Source organism: Falco rusticolus, chromosome 5 (assembly GCF_015220075.1).
Source record: "Falco rusticolus isolate bFalRus1 chromosome 5, bFalRus1.pri, whole genome shotgun sequence".
NCBI classification, from domain to species: Eukaryota; Metazoa; Chordata; class Aves; order Falconiformes; family Falconidae; genus Falco; species Falco rusticolus.
In genome coordinates, this window is record NC_051191.1 from 15,282,321 (window position 1) to 15,303,515 (window position 21,195).

The window sequence follows — 21,195 nt, forward strand, 5'->3', positions numbered from 1 at the left end:
GCGCGGGACCTGTGAGTTCAGAGCTGCTGTACTGCAGCCTAAAACATCAAAACAAGAGAAAACCCATTTGCAAACAGACGCAGCCCGTACTCACACACAGATTAGGTAGTATTTGGACAACAAAATGGCTGTGGTTGTGGTTATAGGTGATCCACAGGAGCGCAGCTGGAAGGGGTCGGGAGGAGGGGGAGCCGCTCCACCGCAGTCCGGGCCCGTTTCCGGGCCGCGGGGGCCGTGCCGCAATTACCGAAAGCGCGTCCCAGGGACTTACTGCGGGGCGCTGCGAGACGCGGGGCACACAACCCCCGGGCGCGCAACCCAGCGGCTGCCTTCCCGGCGAGGCTCTTCGGCCGCCGGCACCGCTCCGCTCCGCTCCACGGGGCGGCGGCGGCGGCTCCGCCGGGCCCGGCCGGGCCGGGCCGGGCTGGGCCGCGCCAGGCCGGGCCGGGCGGCGACAATGCGCGGGGCCGCGGAGCGCGGCGCGCAGCCGGCGCGGGGCCGGCGCCCCCCTCGGGGCGGGCGGCAGGCCCGGCTGCCGGCGGCGTCGCGGGGCGCGGCGCGCAGGCGCGGGGGGCGCGGGCATGCGCGCTGGGCGGCGGGGAGCCCGATCTGATAGGGAGCAGGGGCTGACACTACCCCCGTGTGGGCGGCGGAACGTCCCGAGGATGACGTGCGGCGTTCTCGAATCCCGTGTCTCGCTCGCTCGCTCGCCGCCGCCGCCGCCGAAGGAAACGGGAAAAGCAACAAGGAGGCAGGAGCAGGCGCGGCGCCATGGCGGCCCTGGAGCGGCCCGTGCCCAGTCCCGAGGCGTTCCTGGGCCAGCCCTGGGCCGCCTGGGTGCGGGAGGCCGCCCCCCCGCACGCGCACGGCGCCGCCCCCCCGCACAGTAAGGGCAGGGACCGGCCCGCGGCTCGGCACGCCGCTCCCCTCCCCCGGAGCGCACGCACGGCGGCGGGGCCAGGGGCCGGGGGCCCGGCCGGGCCGCCCCCCCTCCCCCCCTCCCCGGGGCCGCGCCGCGCGGCGGGAGGTGCCGCCCCCCCGGGCGCTCAGCTGACGCGCCGAGCCCCCGGTGCCATGTGTGCGGGAGGCGCTGGCGCACGCCGTGCTGTGCCGTGCCGCTGCCCCGCGGCGCGGGCTCCGCCGCTGGGCCGGCGCCGCGGTGGGGGAAGGGGGCGAGGGGGAGGATGCGCGGAGGGGCCGGAGGATGCTGCGGGGGGGGCCGGAGGGTGCTGCCGCGGGGGGCCCGGCGGTTCCGCTCCCTGGCAGATGCTCCGACCATTGTGCTTTTGCTGTTGCAAATAGAAACACTGCTCACCTCCTCACCTCTCCTCCTCCCCCCGCCAAACAATAAATGCACACCTCTGGGCCCTCGGCGCTTCCTGACTCTGCTTCTCTTCTGCAGGTGTAGATCTAGAAGAGACTGGAAAGGAGGGTGGAAAAAGCAGGGAGGTTATGAGGCTTAATAAAGAAGGTAAGTGGATAGTGCTGGCACACCTCTCTACCTGTCTGTCTCTTGGTGGCTGTGGATGACTGTGGTTTGGCCTTGACAGGGTAGCCTAATAGCCTATGGATCTCTCTGCCGTGAAGAATGTTTCAGGGTTGGATACACACAGATGACTGTCACTGTGTCAACTTCTTTTGAAGTATGGGTATAACAGGTGTATGCGTGCGACTGACAGACGTGGTAAAAGATAAGGCAATTTTAAGTCAAAAGACAACTACACATCAGTGGCCATATTGGATTTTTTTTGAGAAACCTGCCCCTTGGTGCAATGTTTCACATGCTTCTGTGTGAAGATAAGCATATAAACCTGTGCATCAACTTTAAATGTTTTATTATTGTTAGTGACTAGAGTGAAAAACATTTTCATTCACGGAGAGAAGCGGTCTGTTGCGATCTTTGAGTTCATTCAGTTTAGCTCAAGTCGCATTTTGTTCTTTCATTCTCACTGCTGAGTGTGACTTACAGTCAACTGAGTGAGTAACGTCTAATATTATCTTACGTTAGGCCAAGCCATGCATATTGTGCAAAACCAAATATAATAGGTCATTTGGGCCACAAGGTTTTCTTGTACCATAAGTATGAACAGGCAAATTCCACGCTAATGGTATTTGCTCACATGCCATACCTGACACAGTTCTGTCAGTTGCAAAAGGAGAAACTTCAGTGTTGAGCTTAGGCACATCTAATTTACACATTTTGTTTATTTTGTGCATGGCGACATCATGCTGGGGTAACACCTGATGCAACTAGTGAAATGGTTTGGGATATATATTTTTCTGTAGCTTTCTGTTTGTTTCCGGTTTGTTAAGAAAGCAGTATACATTACAGCCTTTCTGTAATGAGAAGTATTTCTTGTGAAGTCGGTTTAACAGTCCCATCAGAGTGAAACTTCGGTGTGACTTACTCATGCTGAGAAAAAAACCACTATTACCTGTAATGTCATAATATATATTCTGAAATGATGTTAAGTTTCTCGTTATATTATAGTTGTCGTTACACGTGCGTTCAATTTTGAGCATCTTGGCAGCTTAAATGAATTGTATGTTTTCTAAACAAGCTCTTGAAAAAAGAATGAATTAATCAGTAACGTAGATTTGTGTGGTAAACTATAAAATTGCACAGAGTACACATTAAATAAAATTATTTAAAATATCCTAAAACCTCCCTTTTGAAAGACCTTTATAGAGATGCCAAGCTTGATTGTATTCCTGTCTTCATTCTTACATGCCTGAACCTATCTTATTTTGCCAGCCCCAAAATAAGTGAGAGGCAGAACTGGGGTTTTCATGTAGTATATTTATAGGTAAAAGATTCAAGGCTCAAAGAACTTGTACGTCTTATCAGTAATGTTGAATGTACATTTGTTTCTGAATTAATCGGAACAAAAATCTTGCTACTAGAGCTTGGCCTTAATAAGGAGCTTAATTTGTTGAGGTAAAATACTTTGCACCTAGAAGTTCTTGGACACTAATTCCTACTATAAGCTTACTTGAGATATAAAGATTGAAGCACATCCCTGCTCCTTAGTCATAGATAATATGCAGATTGTTTCCTAGAAAGATTCGGTTTAGATTATCAGCTCTAATCTCTCATTGTTTGTTTTTGGGGGGGGTTAGAGACTCTGTCAAAGGAGCTCTATTTAAACTCGCTGTCCAGAAAAATTATTTCCAAACAAAGTGTGATGTCATTGCTGACAGTGACAGGTGTGAAGCACTCTACTAGCTTTTATAGTACTTATGTTGTAATATGGTTTAAAAAGCCCAAACTGACTGTTATATTTAGAAAATAAAAAGCTTTAGGAATTTTATTGCTTCTGAGTAGTAACTTGCTTTGGATCACTTAGAAAGAACTTTCACAGTTTGAATAAATTAGTACGTGTTGAAATATTTCTACTGTATTCACTTCAGCAGTCTGTTAATAGAGGTGTTTTCACTGCACCCATCTGTGTGTCTGAACACCCACTGTAAATCTTCCTTGAGCCTCACTGTCCTTATTAATAAAGGTGGAGAAAAATTTGAATAGTTAGATTGGTTTGCAGAAAATATTGCTCACGTACTTGTGGAAATGCTTGTGCGCTTATTCTGATCTTGCACGCATCTGTCATGTGACATGTTGGCATTTTTGCCTGCTTTGGTCATAGACAAGGGTTGTGGCCATGGTAGGTCTTAATACCAGACCCAATGCATTTTATTTTGCAATCTTATCTGAATTGCACCACCACTTCTTATGACGTTTGTGGTGCCAGAAGATTGTAAGCCGTGTTTTAGAAAAATAAGACTTTACTTGTATAAGGTAACAGGAGGATGACAGATGGACAGGACTTTTAAGTATCAAAAACTACTGTCCTGATTCATAAAGACAGTGTAAAATGTGATCTCACTGCATTTACTTCTTGTAATATTTTTCTGCTTAATAATGTCAACTTCAGTTGATAACAACCAGATTTACATGGCTGTTCCCTTGAAAGCAGTTAAGCAAGGAACCTTTTTAGACTAGTGAAACTGTGTGTGGAGAACCTGGTTGAGGGAGGGGCTGGGAAGATGGTGGTCTCCTCTGGACCATGATAAGGTGTTCCACTTCACTTTTGTAGAAGAAAATTATATCAGATGTCAAAAAGTGCTTCCAGCTAGCTTCATCCTTGCGTTGCTGCCTCCTTTCTAGGTGTGCCCGATATGTGTTTAGAGTGGTGCGCTGCTCTTCCGCCTCCTGTTGACCCAGGCAGGGACCCAGGAGGCAGCGTTCCCCTGTGGTAGTGGGGAGAAGCACTGCCAAACCTCTGCCTGCCAAAGTGGTTGGTACTTCTTAGTGCATGTCTGAGCAAAGGGGTCGCAGTCTGGCTATGCTGTTCATTTCTGCAATGCAAGAGATGCACTGAGGCCATGTGCCCCATCTTTAGGGCAGAAATAAAGATGTAGAAATACTGCTTGCTGCTTTCCTTTATTCTACAGCGTATATGTAGGCAGCACAGAGGGAGAGAAATTTCCTGAACGTTTGTTCAGTTTTGTAGACAGAATTGCTTTTTGCATGCTAATACTTACTTTATGTTTTCCTTTAGCAAATGCAGTATGGCCGTGGTTGACTTCTACTGGCATGTAGATTTGTGGAGAAGGGATTAGAAAGTTGCAAGTGTTCACAGAAAATGAAAAATTTTATGCATAAGTGTTTGTGCCAGGAAAAAAAAAATATCTGCTTATCTAATCAGGAAACAGAAACAGTATTGTGTAACTTATCTGACAAATCACTACCAACCAACTGGCTTAGCTAAAAGAGGGGTTATCAGAATTAGAACAGCATTTAGAATTTATATTGAATTTTAAAAAGTTGAATGGCATATTTGAAGAATTGAAGATTTTCTTGTAGATAGCATGCATACTACAAGGAGTCTATATTTATTTGACAGTTTATGTCCTCTAAAAAGTCACAGTAACTGTATGCCTGAGATAGATCCGTCATAACCTGTAACTGATTTTAGATTGATTTTTGGAGGCATGTGTTTTACTTTATACAATACTTAAGAAAGTAATAGAATAACGAGATTTTTTGGTTTTATGTGCAGATCTCTTATTAATAATCGGTTAGTAAATGTCCAAGCATTAAGTGATTATTTCTAGGTAGGCAGAGGCTGTAAAGAAGCAAAAGATACCCTGTGTTATCTTCATCAACTACAGCAGGGTTAAATATGACCTATGGGATTCAGATCTATATTTGAGTATTTGGTGTTGTACTCAACTTCAGTTTCACAGTTCAGTGGGTTTGTATTATTAAGGTTTCAATCTGATGTGTGTGTTTTGTCGTAGATAATCTTCTCACTAACTGTACTGATTCATTATTGTTTAACGTTAAGGATGTATGTGAAAAATTCTATTTTCTTTTTCTCATGTTGTGTTAAAATTAAGAGATTATCTATCATAATTGCGCAGCCCCAAACTTGACCATTTTGCTTGATGATTACACATGCAAATCACATGTTTTAAATCTCTTGGATAGTTGTTTACAATATATTTTTCCTATTTTGACTTCCCACATAAATATCTGATGGAAAGCTTTTTGGTAAATTCTTTGGCAACATCAGAACAAAATTAAAGGGATACTGATTAGTTTTGCTTTCAGTGTTTTTTTTTATTCTTCAGAAAAATATCTTGAAGATTTTATCATTCTTTGTGGAAAAATAAGTTAAGGAGGTTGGGCGATGGTAGGGAACACTTCTATAGGAAAGAAAGGATGTAGCATACAGTATTCTACTTTTTGAAAGGCAAGAGGAAGAGAACTAAAATTATTTATGAGATTGTGAAAGAAGAAAAGACGAGATAAAACCAGCTGGTTAATGTAAGCATGGGGATTCGAGTTGATCTTTTCTTTCAACTTTTTTGTTTTGTTCTGTTCACTAGTGGTTTGCCAACAGTGCTGTTTGTCTCCTTTAAAAACATACCAAACAAAGGCTTAAGAATAAAACATTCTTGGTTTTCTTAGCAAACTTCATCTTTCACCTTTTTGTGGTGGTAGGGGATGCTGGAAAGGGTTGAGAGGGAAGAGAAATTATAATAATGTTTTAAACACATACCCCAAAAGAAAGAGGTGAGGTTATTGAATTAGACCACCTTAGTTAGTGATTTGGAGTTGGTTTTGGTTTTGCAGTGAGCAGAAGAGAGGGGTGAATGTTGTATAATTTTTTCTCTTCACTGTAAGCTAATAATGTGTTCCATAGATACTGGTTCTTAAAACAGATGTCGTATTCAGGTGGACCTTGATGAGTGAAAGAACTGAGAATTATCAGGGTACAAAATTGTGGCTGTTGTCAAGAGAAACTTTTTCTTACCATTCTTGTCTCTCTGCTGGGAACAAGAATAGTGAGCAAAGGTCCCCAGGTGGGGTTTCTTTAGGATGAGAAATGAGAGTGGGATTCAATTCTGGTGTTCATTCTGGTATTTAAATGCCTGATCAGCTCACACATGATATCTGATGCCAAATATTTTTATTTTTTTTCCCCCATGGACAGCTTCTGCAAGGGGGTGGCGTGGCTTCTGGTTGTGGCTGTCACCTCATTTAATGTGTCTTAAGGAATGGTGACAGAGGAAGAATGAAACATTATGTATGTTAGTGCCCAGAAATTTAGTCAGAATTGTAGTTTATCCTCATAGTTATTTTCTGAAACCTGTCCTTTAGTTCATCAACCCACACACTGGATGAAAAGAGTGGAGTAATGATAAGGCTTTCTGATCAGGCATTCTGTGTTTTGAATCAGGATTTTGGTTTTTTTAATATGTATCTAAAACTGTTGTTCTATAAATTACTTCTTTAAAAATTCTGGTTTTGTTATGTGGCACATACTTTGATGGAGTTCAGGTGATGTTTCTCTCAGCATGTCTGCAACAGTTACTCTGAAGAGGTTAGATCTCCTGTAGGCTAAGGTACCTCTTTTGATCATTGATGAGGAATCTGTGTATGACTTTTTGTCAGCTGATAGCACTGTCACTAAGGATCTGTCTTTGACATTCTTTCTACTTGTAAATTACAAGCAGACTTGAGAAAGAGGGAAGTGATGTGTTTACTGGAGTGTACCCCAAGCCCTTCTGTCACCATGGAAAGTGAAATGACTCCTTGTGTGTGTTTCCTTGTTGATCTGCCTCTGTATGTGGTTAATAGTTTATAGATGAAATATATGTTTCCACATATAAACGAAGATGACTCCAAGACTTGAACCATTTCCGCTGTGAAAGGAGTAATTTCCTGGAAATGGCCTTTTCTAGCTAATTAAAAATTAGGACATTATCAGGTTCTGTTTTGCCTTTAGGGCAAAAAATGTTAGCCATTTGAGCAAGGCTGAGGTGTATGAGATGGAAGCAGTGGAAAATCCTGTAGAAAACATTTTTCAAGTCACATTTTATGTTCTGTACACAGAAAGCATAAGTTTCTGGTAGTCCCAATGAAAGTTCAGATTTACAACACTGCATGCATTACTGAGAAAGATCACCTTTAGTAAAAATAGTGTATTGGTATGAGTACTTCTTAGAGAGTTAACTCCACCATAAGGTTATATGAGTGCCATGATAACTTGTTAGGAGTAATTTTGGAATAACTAGCAAGAAAGATTTTCAGTTTATGTGGCGTGGGTTAAGTTACTGCATCTTTCTGTCTTCCAAGTTCAACTTAGTGCAGAAGTTCTCCAGCTTGTCCTTGAAAAAGCTTATTCAGGAGTTAATGGTGCAGAATGCCAGGTGAAGCCGGTGTCTCTAGGTAATTTATATGTCAAAAAACCTCTGGCAAATGCTGTCGTGACACAGTAATGGGGCTTGACAGAGGTCTTTCAGCAAGTTTATAGCAAGAAGTCTTTGATGGTTCTCTTGCTGGATGAGAAAGAGATGCTATGGGGGTAAAATTTTTTATTTATTTTTTTTATTTATACCATTTTTTTATTGTAGTCCTGTGCAACTGTCTAAGCAAACTCAAAATGGAGATGGAATCCAGCACAGTTACTTAGGACTGATAGGGGGCAATGGAAAAACACCTATTGCATACATCATTTCTCACTTTCTCTTTTTTGTGTCACTTTCTATGGTTGAATGTTGATGATTTTAAGGGATTGGTGTTATCATATCTTTTTGTATGGCATATTAAAAGCTATGCTTGAAAGCCACTGATGTTGCTAGAAAAGTGAGCTTTCTGATTACTCTTGGTCTTGCACTCAATAGAACTAGTGATGCCTTCCTTCTGAAATGTTGTGTATGTTATTCAGCAATTTCCTTTCAGATTTAACTAAGCTGTATTAATAACACAGCCCTTAAGCCTGAAACATCTTCCTATTTATCTGCCTTCTTGACAGCAGTTAGAATTTAGAATTGTTTGCTCTTCCTGCTTTTTGGTTTCAGCATGCAGGTATTTATAAAATGTGTAGTGTTTAGCAAAAAAGTGGAATTTTCCCAGATCAGAAAGAGCATCAGCCAGAAGCAGCAAAGAGCTTGAAGACAAAAGTTTTAGTATCTGCACAACTGTTGTTACCAGTGTATGTCTAGTGCAGTTTCACTTAATCCTCAGGCCTCTCCTGAATAATCTGTAAAACGGAAGCAGTTGTATTGTGACAGAGCTGTGCACAGTACACAAGGGGTTTAGGCTTGCTTCCCTTTCCGCTCCCTTGGAGCAGGTGTTCAGCAGAAGAGACAGAAGGGTGACTGATGAGTAACATCAAGACCTAAGAATGACTGGCAAAGGGCAAGAGTTCATGGGGTTTGATTCTCTGTGGTGATCATTGCTGTGCTCTTTGTTTTGTTTTGTTTATAATTTTTTCTAATATACAGTGTTTGATTTTTTTTTTTTTTCCTTTCCAGCCATTCTTTCTCTTCCTTTTCCTACTGCAGGGGCTAGACGTAGCAGGCAGGCAGAGACTGGGAAACTGCAGTTATATTTGTATTGAACATTAATAACATCGTATAAGTAATAGTTGTTGACAAGTTTGTTGGGTCAAAAGTGTCTTCTCTAGCAAGACACAGCAGGATGGGACTGGATCTCTCTAGTGGCAGAATAAGGTGACTTCAGCTTGTCGTTGTTCTGAGCTGAAATGGTCAGAATGGAAGCAGAGATTTACAGAAGTGTAATTCATCATGTGTGTTCATCTTTGAATCTCTGATAGGTATTCTGTCCTCAAGTGGCCTTTAGGCTGGCCCCATGTGATTGTCCAGATTAGATAGATTATCAGATGATAGTTAGCCTATTCAGTTATTTTTTAAGATGCTCTTAGTTATGTCTCATGCAGACAGGATGTTACTGATGATTTAAATCTGAAAAGTTTGTTGGACCCACACCACCACAACAACCACTGACAGAGCAAAAACCTTGTTTGCTTGGGGCTGATAATGGGAGACATTCAGAGGACAATGATCTGGGTGAATATAGGTAATTTTATCTGTTACTGCCATGATTAGGGAGGCAGTATTATTATTTGCATGATCCTAATGCCTAGCAGCCCCATCAGAGACTAAATACTACCAAGCAGAGTACCAGTGCAGAGAGGTTGTGTTGTGAAATTATTGTGCTGCAGAGAACTAGTTTTTTAATATGTGACGAAGCAGGAGTTTTAATGTTGACACACAGAAGCACTTAGTTGCTCAACATGACAGGTGGTAGACTCTAGCCTAAACTGTGGCTTTCTTAGAACTGTGGCAAGGAAAGATTTAAGGTGATGTTCGAAGGGCAGTGAAGCAGTTTTGCAAGAGCTTGGAAGGTATACTTACTCGTGTCCAAGTTGGCCTGAATGAGGACACAGACTGGTTGGTAAAAGCTTAGTAAATGGATACTGAATCACGAGCCAACTAGAAATGTGAGCAAATATTGTGATAGCAAGTAGGATGTGGACAGTATAGTGTAGGTAAGATAGAGGAGCCTGGAAAGCAAACACGAGTAGTTTCCAGTGTTTAGAGTTGGAATGGAGGATTAGGATTGTGCAGAGAGAGTAATGGTAGATTGATATGACAGTATAGAAGAAAGAACTTCTGGAGCAGTGTGAACGACAAGGATAATGTTTGTCAAGATGAACAAGAAGAGAATTTTAGTAACTAATGTGAGGTGAAGGCCCAGACAAACCTTTAGCTCTGAAGGTGTTTAGAGAAGACTTTGTCCTACAGATCCAAGACAAGAAGAATTACTTAGATATAGATGTAGCCTGAATGAACAGATCAAGAGATGACATAGTATTTCTTATCTGAATGATGGGCAAGGTGATAATGCTGTCCACAATGATCAAGAGAGGAGGTGGAGAGAAGAGGGTGGGAGAGGAGACATCTAAGTTCTGTTCTAGCAGTATTGAGCTGAAGCTGACAGTTACTCAGTGAAAAGAGGTGTCAAAAAGACAGACTGAGATTTTTCTGTTTAGTCATAAATCTACTCTATTTGAGATCTGCCTCCTTAGGAGCTGAGTTTGTGTATGAAATTCCCAGACATAAGGGAAGGGGCAAAAGATGTAGCTCAGTGGAGCCCTTCTAGAAGACAAAGGAGGATAAGGAGCCTCCCGGTAACCTGTGAGGGAGTTGATACAGGGAGGAAGGGAAACAGGAGAGGGTAGAGTCGTGGAAGTGAGAAAAGAATCAATGCTTCAAAAGGAGAAATGCATTTAATTTTTATGAAGAATGCACAAGGATTATGTGTGATGGAAATTATTAAGCTATTTTGATGTTGCAATAGTGAAAGACTTTAGACATTTTAGTGAAAATAGTTTCAGTGTAGTGCAGGGGACAGCTGAAGGGAATTCAGACTAAAGTTAGAGGCAAATTAAAAGTGTAATTTGTTATAAAATAGTTCATAATGTGTTTAAAGGTGAAAGAAGGATAGAAAAAGAAACAGTGTAGTTAGAGAAGCTAGGGGTCAGAAGTAGATTTCCAAATATATGAAAGACTGATTGGCTGTCCCATTGCTCCATCAGAGCAAGAGGGGAAAAGGAGAAGTGAGGTATGGGGTGATGTGAGTGAGGCAAGTGGAAAGTGGGATAGATGTGTTTCATATCTATGGTGCGAGGAAGAAGGGAGAGCTCTAAGGGGGAGAAAGAGAGTGGGAAGAGAGAAGGTGAAATTATTATTATGTTTCCTGGCTTTCTCTTGCAATAAATATTTGCATTCTATTGTGGAGAAAGAAATGGATACAAGAGAAAAGGTTTGAGGAGTGAGTCAAAAGTAGGAGGAAAAAAGGCTGAAATAGCAGGTGTGGGTTCAGCTCAACTGGAAGAATGGCACAGCTTAGTAAGCAGCAGGAGAGAAAGAGAGAGAAAGAGAGAATGTGCAATAACCTCATTTCCAGACTGGTTACCCTTTCCACTGCAAATTCTAGGACAGGCAAAAATAAAGCGAAAGAAGTGGATATTTAAGATGAGCATGGGTTCAGGATTAGTAGAGTTGGGCCTAGTTGTGGAAAGGAGAAGCAAAACCATAAAGGGTGGAAACAAAACAGGCAAAAAATGTTGTGTCAGTGTGAAAGAGGGTGGAGTCCTGGGTATCGGAAATAATGGGATGTGAATAATGAACAGTGCTGAGAGAGTAAATTGGTGCCATTCAGTATATGCCAGGTCAGCCTTTGAGTCACATTCTTGGATGAAAGATTCTTTGGAGATTACTGGAGTGAAGACTCCTGGCAGTTTGTGCTCTCTGACAACTTCATGCTTGAATCCATAACGCACCTTTAAGAAAGTTCAAAACCTTGAAGAGAAGCAGCATTTTGGAGAAGTCCAGAGGATATTGCCTTTTCTCCAAGGAGAGAGAAGAGTGTGTAGACCATGGCTGTGGCAGCAGGGTGCCTTAGTGACTGGTCATATCTATCACATTGCATGATGGACATGAAAGTACTTTGCTTGCTGGTTTATAGCTCAGTCATTCTGTTCTTTGCAGTGCATTGTAAGTAGATAATAAGTCTACATGATCATATACTGATATTGACCTGTGCTTCATGCTTCCAGAGCCAAGACAAGGCCATAATGGGATTACATTATCATGGACTGGGCCCCAGCTAGTGTCTACTGTGCAGGGTGTATCAGCAGAGCTTGAGTGCAGTGCTGCGGTAAACATGGTTGTATGGCTTTTGCTTGTCTTGCAGGACAAAACAAGCTTGTTTCTGTCTACATGCTATGGGCAGGCATGCTTTATGATACAGCACTTCCCACCCCCCCCACCCCCCCCGCCCGAGAAAGCAGGACTTCGTTATTTTTGAGGTTTTTTATAGAATGGCTGTCATTCATAATGCAGGCTTCTCAGTATTTAAGAAATTATCTCAGGTTTTTACATCTCTCTACTAAATCTAAACATCTGTCTAAGGAAAGAGCCAGGAAGAGGAGAATGCTGCGAGATAGAGTTGTTCACTCATGCACAAAGGATTGAGCTGATCCTTTGAGCTGGAAGGTTTTATCCATTACCTTGCCTGCTTTTACTAAGCAACTTTCTGCCTGTCCCTGTATGTTACTACTGTTCAGTCATCCCAACAGCTTACATACATTGTATTGCAGAGTTCCTGAGGAAAAAAAGGAAAGGAAAAAAAAGTCTTCAGATTTTCACTTCAGGGTCTCTCGGGGGTTTTTGTGCACTATCATAAAGTTTGTGGTTCTAATCTGTATTCATGCTTGTTTTATTTTTGGCTTTTTAGAAGACTTGAAGAACCTTGGGCAAATACACTAAGAAACTGAATGCATGACAATGGGAAAACATAAGGAGAAATAGGAGAAAAAATGTTTTAGCTCTTGAAATTATGGTGAGCTGTGTGTATAGCACTTTCAATAGAGTCTTTGTACATTCTGAGCTTGGTGTAAGTTTTCTTCAGCTACACTCATAACTCAGGACACGCTGGGTGTGAACATTACCAAGACTTGTAGGTATTTAAACTTTGAAAGAGGTAATGTAGCTTTACATATTTTGGGGTTTTGTGTTCACCAGAAAAAGCTATTCTTGACTGCATTACAGAAGGAAGGAGTGGTACAAGTTTTATTTTGCAGCATTTATTATTGTTTCCAGCCTTCTACCAACACTGTCAGATAACTGTCATTATTCTGACTGTTTTCCAAGTTCTTTGGCAAATCAAAGCTATTGTAAACCTTTATCACTTCCTGGAAGTTAAGAGTGAATCCTGAATGTGAGTTTTTGTGGGGTTTGGTTTTTCTTGGGTTTGTTTTTTTTTTAAATTTTTTGTTATTAAGTATATATTTGGAAAAGTTGTGAAGAGATGCACAACGTGTTCAAATGATGCAACGTGTGTAGAAGTGGTAGCTTCTAAAAACCAGGAAGGTATGGTCTATATCTCAGAGAGCTTACAATGCACTTCAAACAAAACCATAAGCAGTGTATGTTACAAAGACAAAAATCAGTCTATGAATGTTGAGAAATTTAATGCAGGCAGCTATTTTAAAGGAGGAATTTGAAGGAGATGGAGAATAATTAGTTGACGTGGAGGAAGGAGGCATCAAAGCTAATAGTATAGCACACAGGAAAGCAGTGTACAGAACAGATTTCTAGTGAAAGCAGTTTATTTGTAAAAATAAACTCTCCCTGTTTTGTTAATACTGTCTTACTGTCTTGGAGATGGAAAGCGAAACTAATTGTAATTGTCAAACTGCAAAAATAACATAAATATTGAAAGATAAATCTTAATCTTCCCTAACCATGCCCTCTGTCCTCCAAGTACTTAAAACACTCCCTTTCTTATTAGGTTTCAACCTCATCTATTCTTTTGAATGGTGCCCTAGTTTTGATACTGGGCAAAAAGTGAAGAGAAACTAACACATTATGTATGGAACATTGGTCATTCTTCCATACTCCTCCTCCTTCCTCTGTATTAGTACTTTTATGCCTATTTGTTTGTATATTACAGAATTGGAGAGTAAATGACATGTGAAATTCTAAGCAGCTTTGACTCTTGTTATGAACTTTCAGCCTTAGAGTGAGTCCTGTTGTGTCCGAATTCCTCTGAAGATTGAATTTTTCTGGTGCACCATGTGCAAGCATAGAGTGCTATGAAAACAATACATAGAACAAGTGCTTTTAAAAGCTTGTTTGTTTTAACGCTGAATTTGTGAGACTTTCCCTGTATTTAAAATCATCTATTAAAACTGTTTTGAGTAGTAATCGGGACAGTGTGTTTATATACAGGCAAAGGGTATAAAATGTGATTCATGCCTACAGCCCACCTATCGGTGTGAGGAGAGAGGCAGAGAGAGCAAGTGGATGGGAAGAAATAATGAGAATAAACAAGCTGACTACTGATAATGTTTATAGATCACCTTTCATTAGAAAAAGACCCAAAGTGTTCTACCAGATATGTGCAAAAATTAATCCATTTATCACTGAAAGGGGGCAGGAGTGTCTCTGAACATAGGTATGGCTGCTGCTTAAAGCTTTATCCTACCTGCACTGGAATTAAATGAAAGAAGGCTGAAAGCCTACTGTGTACTGATAGGGTGTAATCCAGTCCTCACTGAAATATATTATTGCATGATTATTTGGAAAGGAAAGGAACAATACCCTATTTCTAGATTACACAGAGAATACAGGTACATAGAATGAATTTATTTGCAAACAACAGCAAAAGTAAAATGACAAAAGCATGTTACTTTTCCCTGTGAGAGGTCATGGCATGCTTTATTGACTAGCAATCGTTTCCTGGTTTCCAAAATACGATGCTCCCATATTTTGCTCATTAAAATTAAGCAGTGATCAAAGAGTGCCATTTTTTCAAAATACATCGTTGTGGTTAATCTTTCTATCAAAGAAAGGTTATCCAAACCAAGCTTACAAAAATAGGCCAGTTTTTATGGCAAAAAATCACAGTCCTTCACTATATTTTAGCAAGTCACCACAAATACTAGTAGGGTGGGTTTCTATCATTTTAAAATTACTTAGAAGTAGAATTTGATGTTACTGCTCCAAAAGCTAGATTGCTTGCTCCTTTCCTGTGCAAACATCACTAGCAGCATCTTTCCTGCACCTGCCCTGCCAATGGGGACCATGTATACTTTATGAGATATGATCTTGTCTCTATTTTGATTTTTTTTGGGGGAGGCAGTTTGCTTTTTGTTTCTGTTTGTGGAAATGTCATCCTAGATACTTCGTGATTTTACTTGGGTTCTTTTTTCATCCAGCATAGGAAGGGAAACTAGCTGGTGATACAGTAATAATTGAAGATTATAACTGGCAATTAATTTTCACTACATGAGTAGATTTATAACATTAGCAAATCCTCCATGACTAGCCTGCAGCTCTGCCTTTTGTCTGGTAGAACACTGCCTCTAGCCTGAAGCAATCTTTCGTTGTGCCCACTGGATTTTGCTGAAAGTAAAATCTACTGTGGCCACCCAGCACCTTAAGAGGTGAATAATACACAAGTGAGCATCAGAATGCCATGTGCAGAATAGGTTGGAAGTGGTGAATTTATTCAATGAAATAGTTTGAAGAGGTAGCTTTAAATTGGGTAACCATTACATGATTACAATGTAATCTTTTTCTCTGCGGTTTTTCTCTTGTTAAATGTAGACACTGAATTCATAGGATCTTATGCAGTTGAGGTTAAAAAAATAAATGTTTTTCTTTATAACAAGTGGAAGTACATTTGTTCATGATCTGTTCTGAATTTGTTGTATTAGGAAGAACTATCTAGAATATAAGTAGGGATGGAAGAATTACCTTAGAGAGTTGATTAAGTATTACTCTCTGTGCAAAGCAGTCTTGAAGAAGGCTGAATATGCATGACCTGGAGAGTAGGAAGGAAGTGAATACTACTACTTTTTATACAGCTTTACTGAAATGCTGTATCACAGTTATGATGAGCACATCAGGTGTCAGGAAAAGTGGAAGGAGTTCTAAAAAATCTACCTTAATTTGAGGTCTGGATAATCAGCTTTAGAATGGAAGATTTAAGAAGCTCAGTCTATTTAGTTTATCAACAGACGGTAGAGGCTACCTGATAAGTCTATAAGTACTTAGACAGGGTGAAGGTATCTGACAGTTAGATGGTTCTTTGTCAGCTAGATTAAGGGGATTCTCATGGCTGAAAGCTGAAGCTAGATCAGTTCAGAGTAGAAATAAGGTGCAGTTTTCTAATGATACAATTAAATAGGAACAGCTTATCAAGGGATGTAGAGGCTCTCTGTCGCACAAAACACTCGCATAAGGCTCTATGCTTTCCCAGGAAGCACCTGGTTCTCTAGCCAGCCAGAAGGCTTGGGTTTGAAGCTAGAATAATATGGAATTCTATGTCCTGTTGTAACATAGAGATTCAGTACAGATCATAGGGAAGATTTTTGTTCTTAATTCCTGTCTTCCCTAAGATTTCACAATTTTTTTAAATGCTGCTTTTGTTAAAACTTTTTTTGTCCTGGTTTTACAAAAGAAATAGCGGGAATCTTTTGAAGCACTTGCATAATTTAGTTTGCCTCTTTGTAAAATCATCACCAGTCTGAAAGTGTCACCTTTTCTCTTGGTTATGCCCACAGTAAGGCCTATCAATGCTGATTTAAGGTACCATTCAACTTACATGAGAGATGTTGTGTATGTGGGGTTAAAGGAAACACATAAGCTACTTTCAGTGTAGACATACTTCCAGAGGTTTCCACAGCATTGGTGGTCTTGTAACTCTTGTAAGTACTATATACAAAATAAGTGGAAAGCAAAAGAAGTCAGCATAAATTGACATTCTAAAAAAGAAAACGTGCAATATTGGATTTGATTTCATGAAATCATTGTGTTTTGGGCCTACAGACTGAACAAAACCTAAAGAATTTCAGGACTGCAGAACAGGTGTGGGGTTTTTGTTGTTTTTTTGTTTGGTTTGGTTTGTGGTTTGTTTTTTGATGAGTTCCCCCACCCACCCACCCCCCAGTCAGGAAAGGCTAAAACTGTGAACTGGAAGATGAGATTTGCTTCAAATGTGTGTCAGTGTGTGTTCTGTTCTAGAACCATGTGAATTCTCTGTGTGTGAGCTTGGGCTGTTTTGGTCAGGAATGTGCAGGGTCACACATGTGCTGCCTTGTGGTACCATGAGGGGATTCTAAAGGTCCAGTGAATCTAAATCTTCTTAGTTCCTTGTTGTTGCCTGTGACAAGGTGGCACAGCTTGATAAGTGTCTGATCCATCAGTTCTTAGCTGAGTAGTTACAAAATATTTGGAAGTCTACACTTGGAGTTGCCTTTAGTGTGTTACTTGTGTAGTGCGCTGGACTGAATGTTTGGACTGAGTGTCCCTGTCATGGCCCTCTCACTGTGTAGATCCCTTTATCCACAATTTCACAAATGTTACATTGGGCCAGGATCTGCCTATTAGGCCAGTATTCTTTGCAGAATACTAACAACCATGCTATCAATCAAGCAGATGATTGGTCTACTTAACCTTTCCAGCATCATTTAATCCATACCTGCATTCAGGTAAATTGTATTTGAGACTATGGCAAATGCAACAACAAATGATTATATTTGCTTTGATCTAGGGCACTGAAAAGGGTAATTTCTAATCTGAAAGCAGGAGTTTTAAGGAGACTGATACCCTGCAGTGGAGACAGATTCATTAAAAACTGAAGGAAGTGGTCAGATAAAGTTACTCTACCTGCACAGTGTGACTGGTCAAGGCAGTGGATTGATGGGCTGTGTGTTAGGCAGAGCTATCTCACTATTATTATCAGATAAAGGTCTTTTAAAAACTCCATTGTACTGTAGAAAGCTTAAGGTTTCACCTTCCTTTGAGGTAGTGTTCCTCATGGCTATTATTCAAGCTGGAAGCTAATAGCACCACACTTCTTATTTCACTTACCTTCTACAAGAACAAAGTACATGTTGAAAAAAATCATGCTCTAGATTGTCATGCCACAGTCTCAAAGTCTAAATGGATCAGAACCATCATCTTCCAAAAGTTGTGCTTGCTTCAGGAGAAATGAGCTGCAGAGCTTCAGAACCTGTATGATGTTCTGAACCTTCAGAACATATAGCATATGATGGCACAAAACCGTTCTGAGTATTTCCCTGGCTTTTTCTGTCAGTATCCTGCCTACCAAAAGGCAGGGCATCTTAAACCACGTGTTTCCATCTGATGTCTGTTGATCATGAGGAAGCCCTTCTTCTCTTTCCCACTCCCATTACTAAAATGTCAAGGTGTGCTTCTGCAGGAGACAAATGACAGCAATCACTTGCAGCGGAAAAGTTCCTGTCCTGAACAGCAGCAATGTGACGAAGCCCATTAGCTCTTGCTGAGCAGTATGTACTTGATATGGCACATAAGTCAGATGCCAGCTCCAGGAGACGAGTACTTCATCTCTGTGCATCCGGTTGAACTGGAACTCTACTTTCTTACTGCCAGTCACCTGCTGAGAGTGAGCCACACTGACCTGTCAGGAGGAAATAATGTTACCTGTGCTGTAGTGACTCTTCAGGATGCCATGGGCAGGGTATTTTCCACAGTGTGGACTTGGAAGTGTGGAACTGAAATACTTTGTACTGATGCGGGAGCTTAGGGATGCAGAGAGCTAGTGCACAATCCTGACAGTTGTATCAGGCCATCTTTTAAATTGTGTGCTGGATAAACTAGCAACAAAGTGTAGCACAAATACACGTTTGCAGTCTGGAAAAGATATAAAGCACACCAAAAGGTTAGCATGAACAAGATGAAGGATGCCACTGCAGTATGGCCATATTTATATGCTGAAAATCTACAGGCAGATACCCTAAAAATATATGTATGTATATACATATATTCATATATTTAGAAAATTCTCTGTAATCACATTTGCTTTTGGGTTTTGAGATTTTTCTTAAGTATCTGGTGATTCAAAATGACCCTCTTGCAAGGCATAAGTTATGTTCCTTCATCTGATCTTACAAATTTTATACAGTGTGCTGGAGTTCTTTTGTCTAAATGAAAGCTGGTTTTAATCTGGATATGTGGGATAATGTTTGTCTTATTTGGCTATTCATGTTGTAATAATTTGAAAATTTACAGGAAATAAGTAGTTAGTCTCTTGAGTTTCTTATTTTGTTTCAGCTGTCTCTTTTATAGCAACTGGTTTTATCTATAAAAAGTATATATTACATACTCGTAAGTGTTCTTAAGTGGAACTAGTGTTTGGGAGTTGGTCAATGTGGCTGTATTGTATAGCCAGTATTTTGAGATGATCCTTGTCCATTGTCAGTATTTTAGGTGGACTGTTTCTTTTGCTAGGAATGGCTTCGTGGGAATTCTCTCAGTGATAATTGCAGCAAAAGCAACATTTACAAAAGAGCAAAAGTCTGAACCTTGGGTTTGTATAGATACAAAGTTCCATGTGGATACTGCTTTGAAAGAAGTCTAGTGCTTAAACAGTGTTCACTGCCAGTGTTGAATCTGTTGTCTCTTGCAGGTGTTGGGAACAGTTTGCTTTTGTCTGCATTAGCATCCAGACTGTTTCTGCCCAGATCAGGCAAGCTGTAGTTGACATCTGCTGTCAGTTGAAGATTGCTGACAGGCCTTGGTGTGTAGAGGTCTTCCCCTGTGGCCTGGGGACTGAGAGTCTGGCTGGGCATGTGTTACTTTCATTTGGTGTTACTGACGCGTTTCTCTCTGCTGATCACCTCCTTTAGGAGTGTAACAGTAAATGGAGGCAAAGGGGGTTCAGAAGAAAGTGAGTTCTCTGATGTCCTAGAATACCTGTAGTCTGGAGATTTTTGTTGTATAAAGGCAAATAAGGTAAACATGATGCTTCTACATTTAAAAAGTGTAGCCTTCTTTTAAGGATATTGTGGGTTTTATTTTGGTTTGACTTAACGATTTACCCTTTCAGAACCAAAGAACACAGTTTTAATGCTTTAGTAACACACTTTTCTAAAGCACTTGGCAGGCTGCTTAATAAATTAAGCCTCTCAAGCTTTCTGTGAAGTGTCACAGATGGAGAAACAGAAACATGGAGAGGCCAAGTGACTTGCTCCAAACGTATACAATAAATCTCCGGTTGTGTTGCTAGAGTAGTTTGCTGAAATGCGTCTTCATTTGGAGATTGTATGGGGCTGAAGTAAAAAAAATAAAATAAATTGCTGCGTGTAATGGCAGCACATGGCGAGTTTTCAACCATATTCCCCAAAAGATCTGTATCTTATTATTTACATTGTATCTAGTTGCATCCGTACAGAGGCTCCATCCCTTTTTGCCTCACTTTGGGTAACAATTGATACTTTTCTGAAAAGCAGGGGGATGGAGGACCATGTACATATGTAGGAACATGGAAACTGAGAGGAGCCACAGCTTTACGCTGCTACTGGCAAGTTTTAATTCTTCTTTTGTTTGAGGAGAGGAAAAACTGCTTTTCTGTATCTCTTCAGAAAGTGCCAATCTTACTGGGCTATCTTAGGGGGTAAAAAAATTGTCATCAGTATAGTTGAACTTTCCTGTCGTTGTTGTTTTCTTGTGTTTGATATTTTGCTATACTTGCAGTCAAACAAAGTCAGGTGCTTAGCAAAAACTACATTCTGTCCAGACAGCACTGCAAACCTTGCCTTGGAATTTATTATTTATACAGGAATATCTGTGGACTGCGTTCTACTATCCAGTGTATTGAAACCTCAGATAGCTTTGAATTGTGGGGGAGTTTTTGCTCAGAATTTGTGCTTAGATCCTAGGAGACTACAGAGTAGCAATTGGATGCTACAGTATATGTTCCATGGCTTGAATGAGGCTTTCCGTCACTTGAGCAGGTATCAGTTCATTATTTTCTCTTTATGAGAGCATACTGACTCAAGAGTGCTGCTATGGAGTTGGTTCATTCAGAGAGATATTTTGCAGCAAGGAACTTGCTGTTGTATGTGATACCTTCTTTTACTTGGTTTTGAGTTGCTCCTGACATTTTCTGCCATAGGTTTGTTTTTAATTAGAGGGGTTTGGGCAGGTGAAAGGGCACAGGGGGCTAGAGGTGAGAGGAAATTACCCTTGAGAAGGATAGGGAAGAGGAGCTGGGGGGATTTCACACAGTGGTAGAGTTCTGGGAGCATATCTTCTTAAGTTTCAGGTGATGTGTCCTTGCTAATAGTGTGCCCTCTTGCCTAATTTGCTTTATGTGTAAGTGCTTCAGATATGCCTAATGGGAATACTATGGGAGTTTGCAGATTACCAGAATCTGTTTGAAGGAATCAAGAAGAGTGGTAAATGATTAAATTTTTGTTTGGTTGAAGTGTTCCTAGTTTTGATGGTGTGTCGGTTACTGATGGCTTACAGTTCCTTTAGTAT

The 21,195-nt window shown here is 41.0% G+C and overlaps 2 protein-coding genes across 5 annotated transcripts in view; one reads left to right on the forward strand and one right to left on the reverse strand.

Moving 5' to 3' along the window:
- The window catches only part of CDHR3 (cadherin related family member 3), a 66,700-nt gene extending 65,927 nt beyond the window's left edge, over window positions 1-773 (reverse strand). The window contains exons 1-2 of the mRNA XM_037388272.1: window positions 637-773; window positions 272-588 (exon numbers count right to left, since the gene is read on the reverse strand). Of these exons, the coding sequence (XP_037244169.1) occupies window positions 272-588; window positions 637-773 (454 nt within the window). The remainder of the gene's footprint in view (window positions 1-271; window positions 589-636) is intronic.
- ATXN7L1 (ataxin 7 like 1) overlaps window positions 613-21,195 on the forward strand; it is a 114,550-nt gene continuing 93,967 nt past the window's right edge. For 2 of the 4 annotated variants that reach the window (XM_037387944.1, XM_037387946.1), the window contains exons 1-2: window positions 613-886; window positions 1,403-1,471. In XM_037387944.1, the coding sequence (XP_037243841.1) occupies window positions 772-886; window positions 1,403-1,471 (184 nt within the window). In that variant the 5' untranslated portion in view covers window positions 613-771. Of the gene's footprint in view, window positions 887-1,228; window positions 1,472-21,195 lie in introns of those variants that run through there. The other 2 variants (XM_037387945.1, XM_037387947.1) reach the window with 2 other exon arrangements.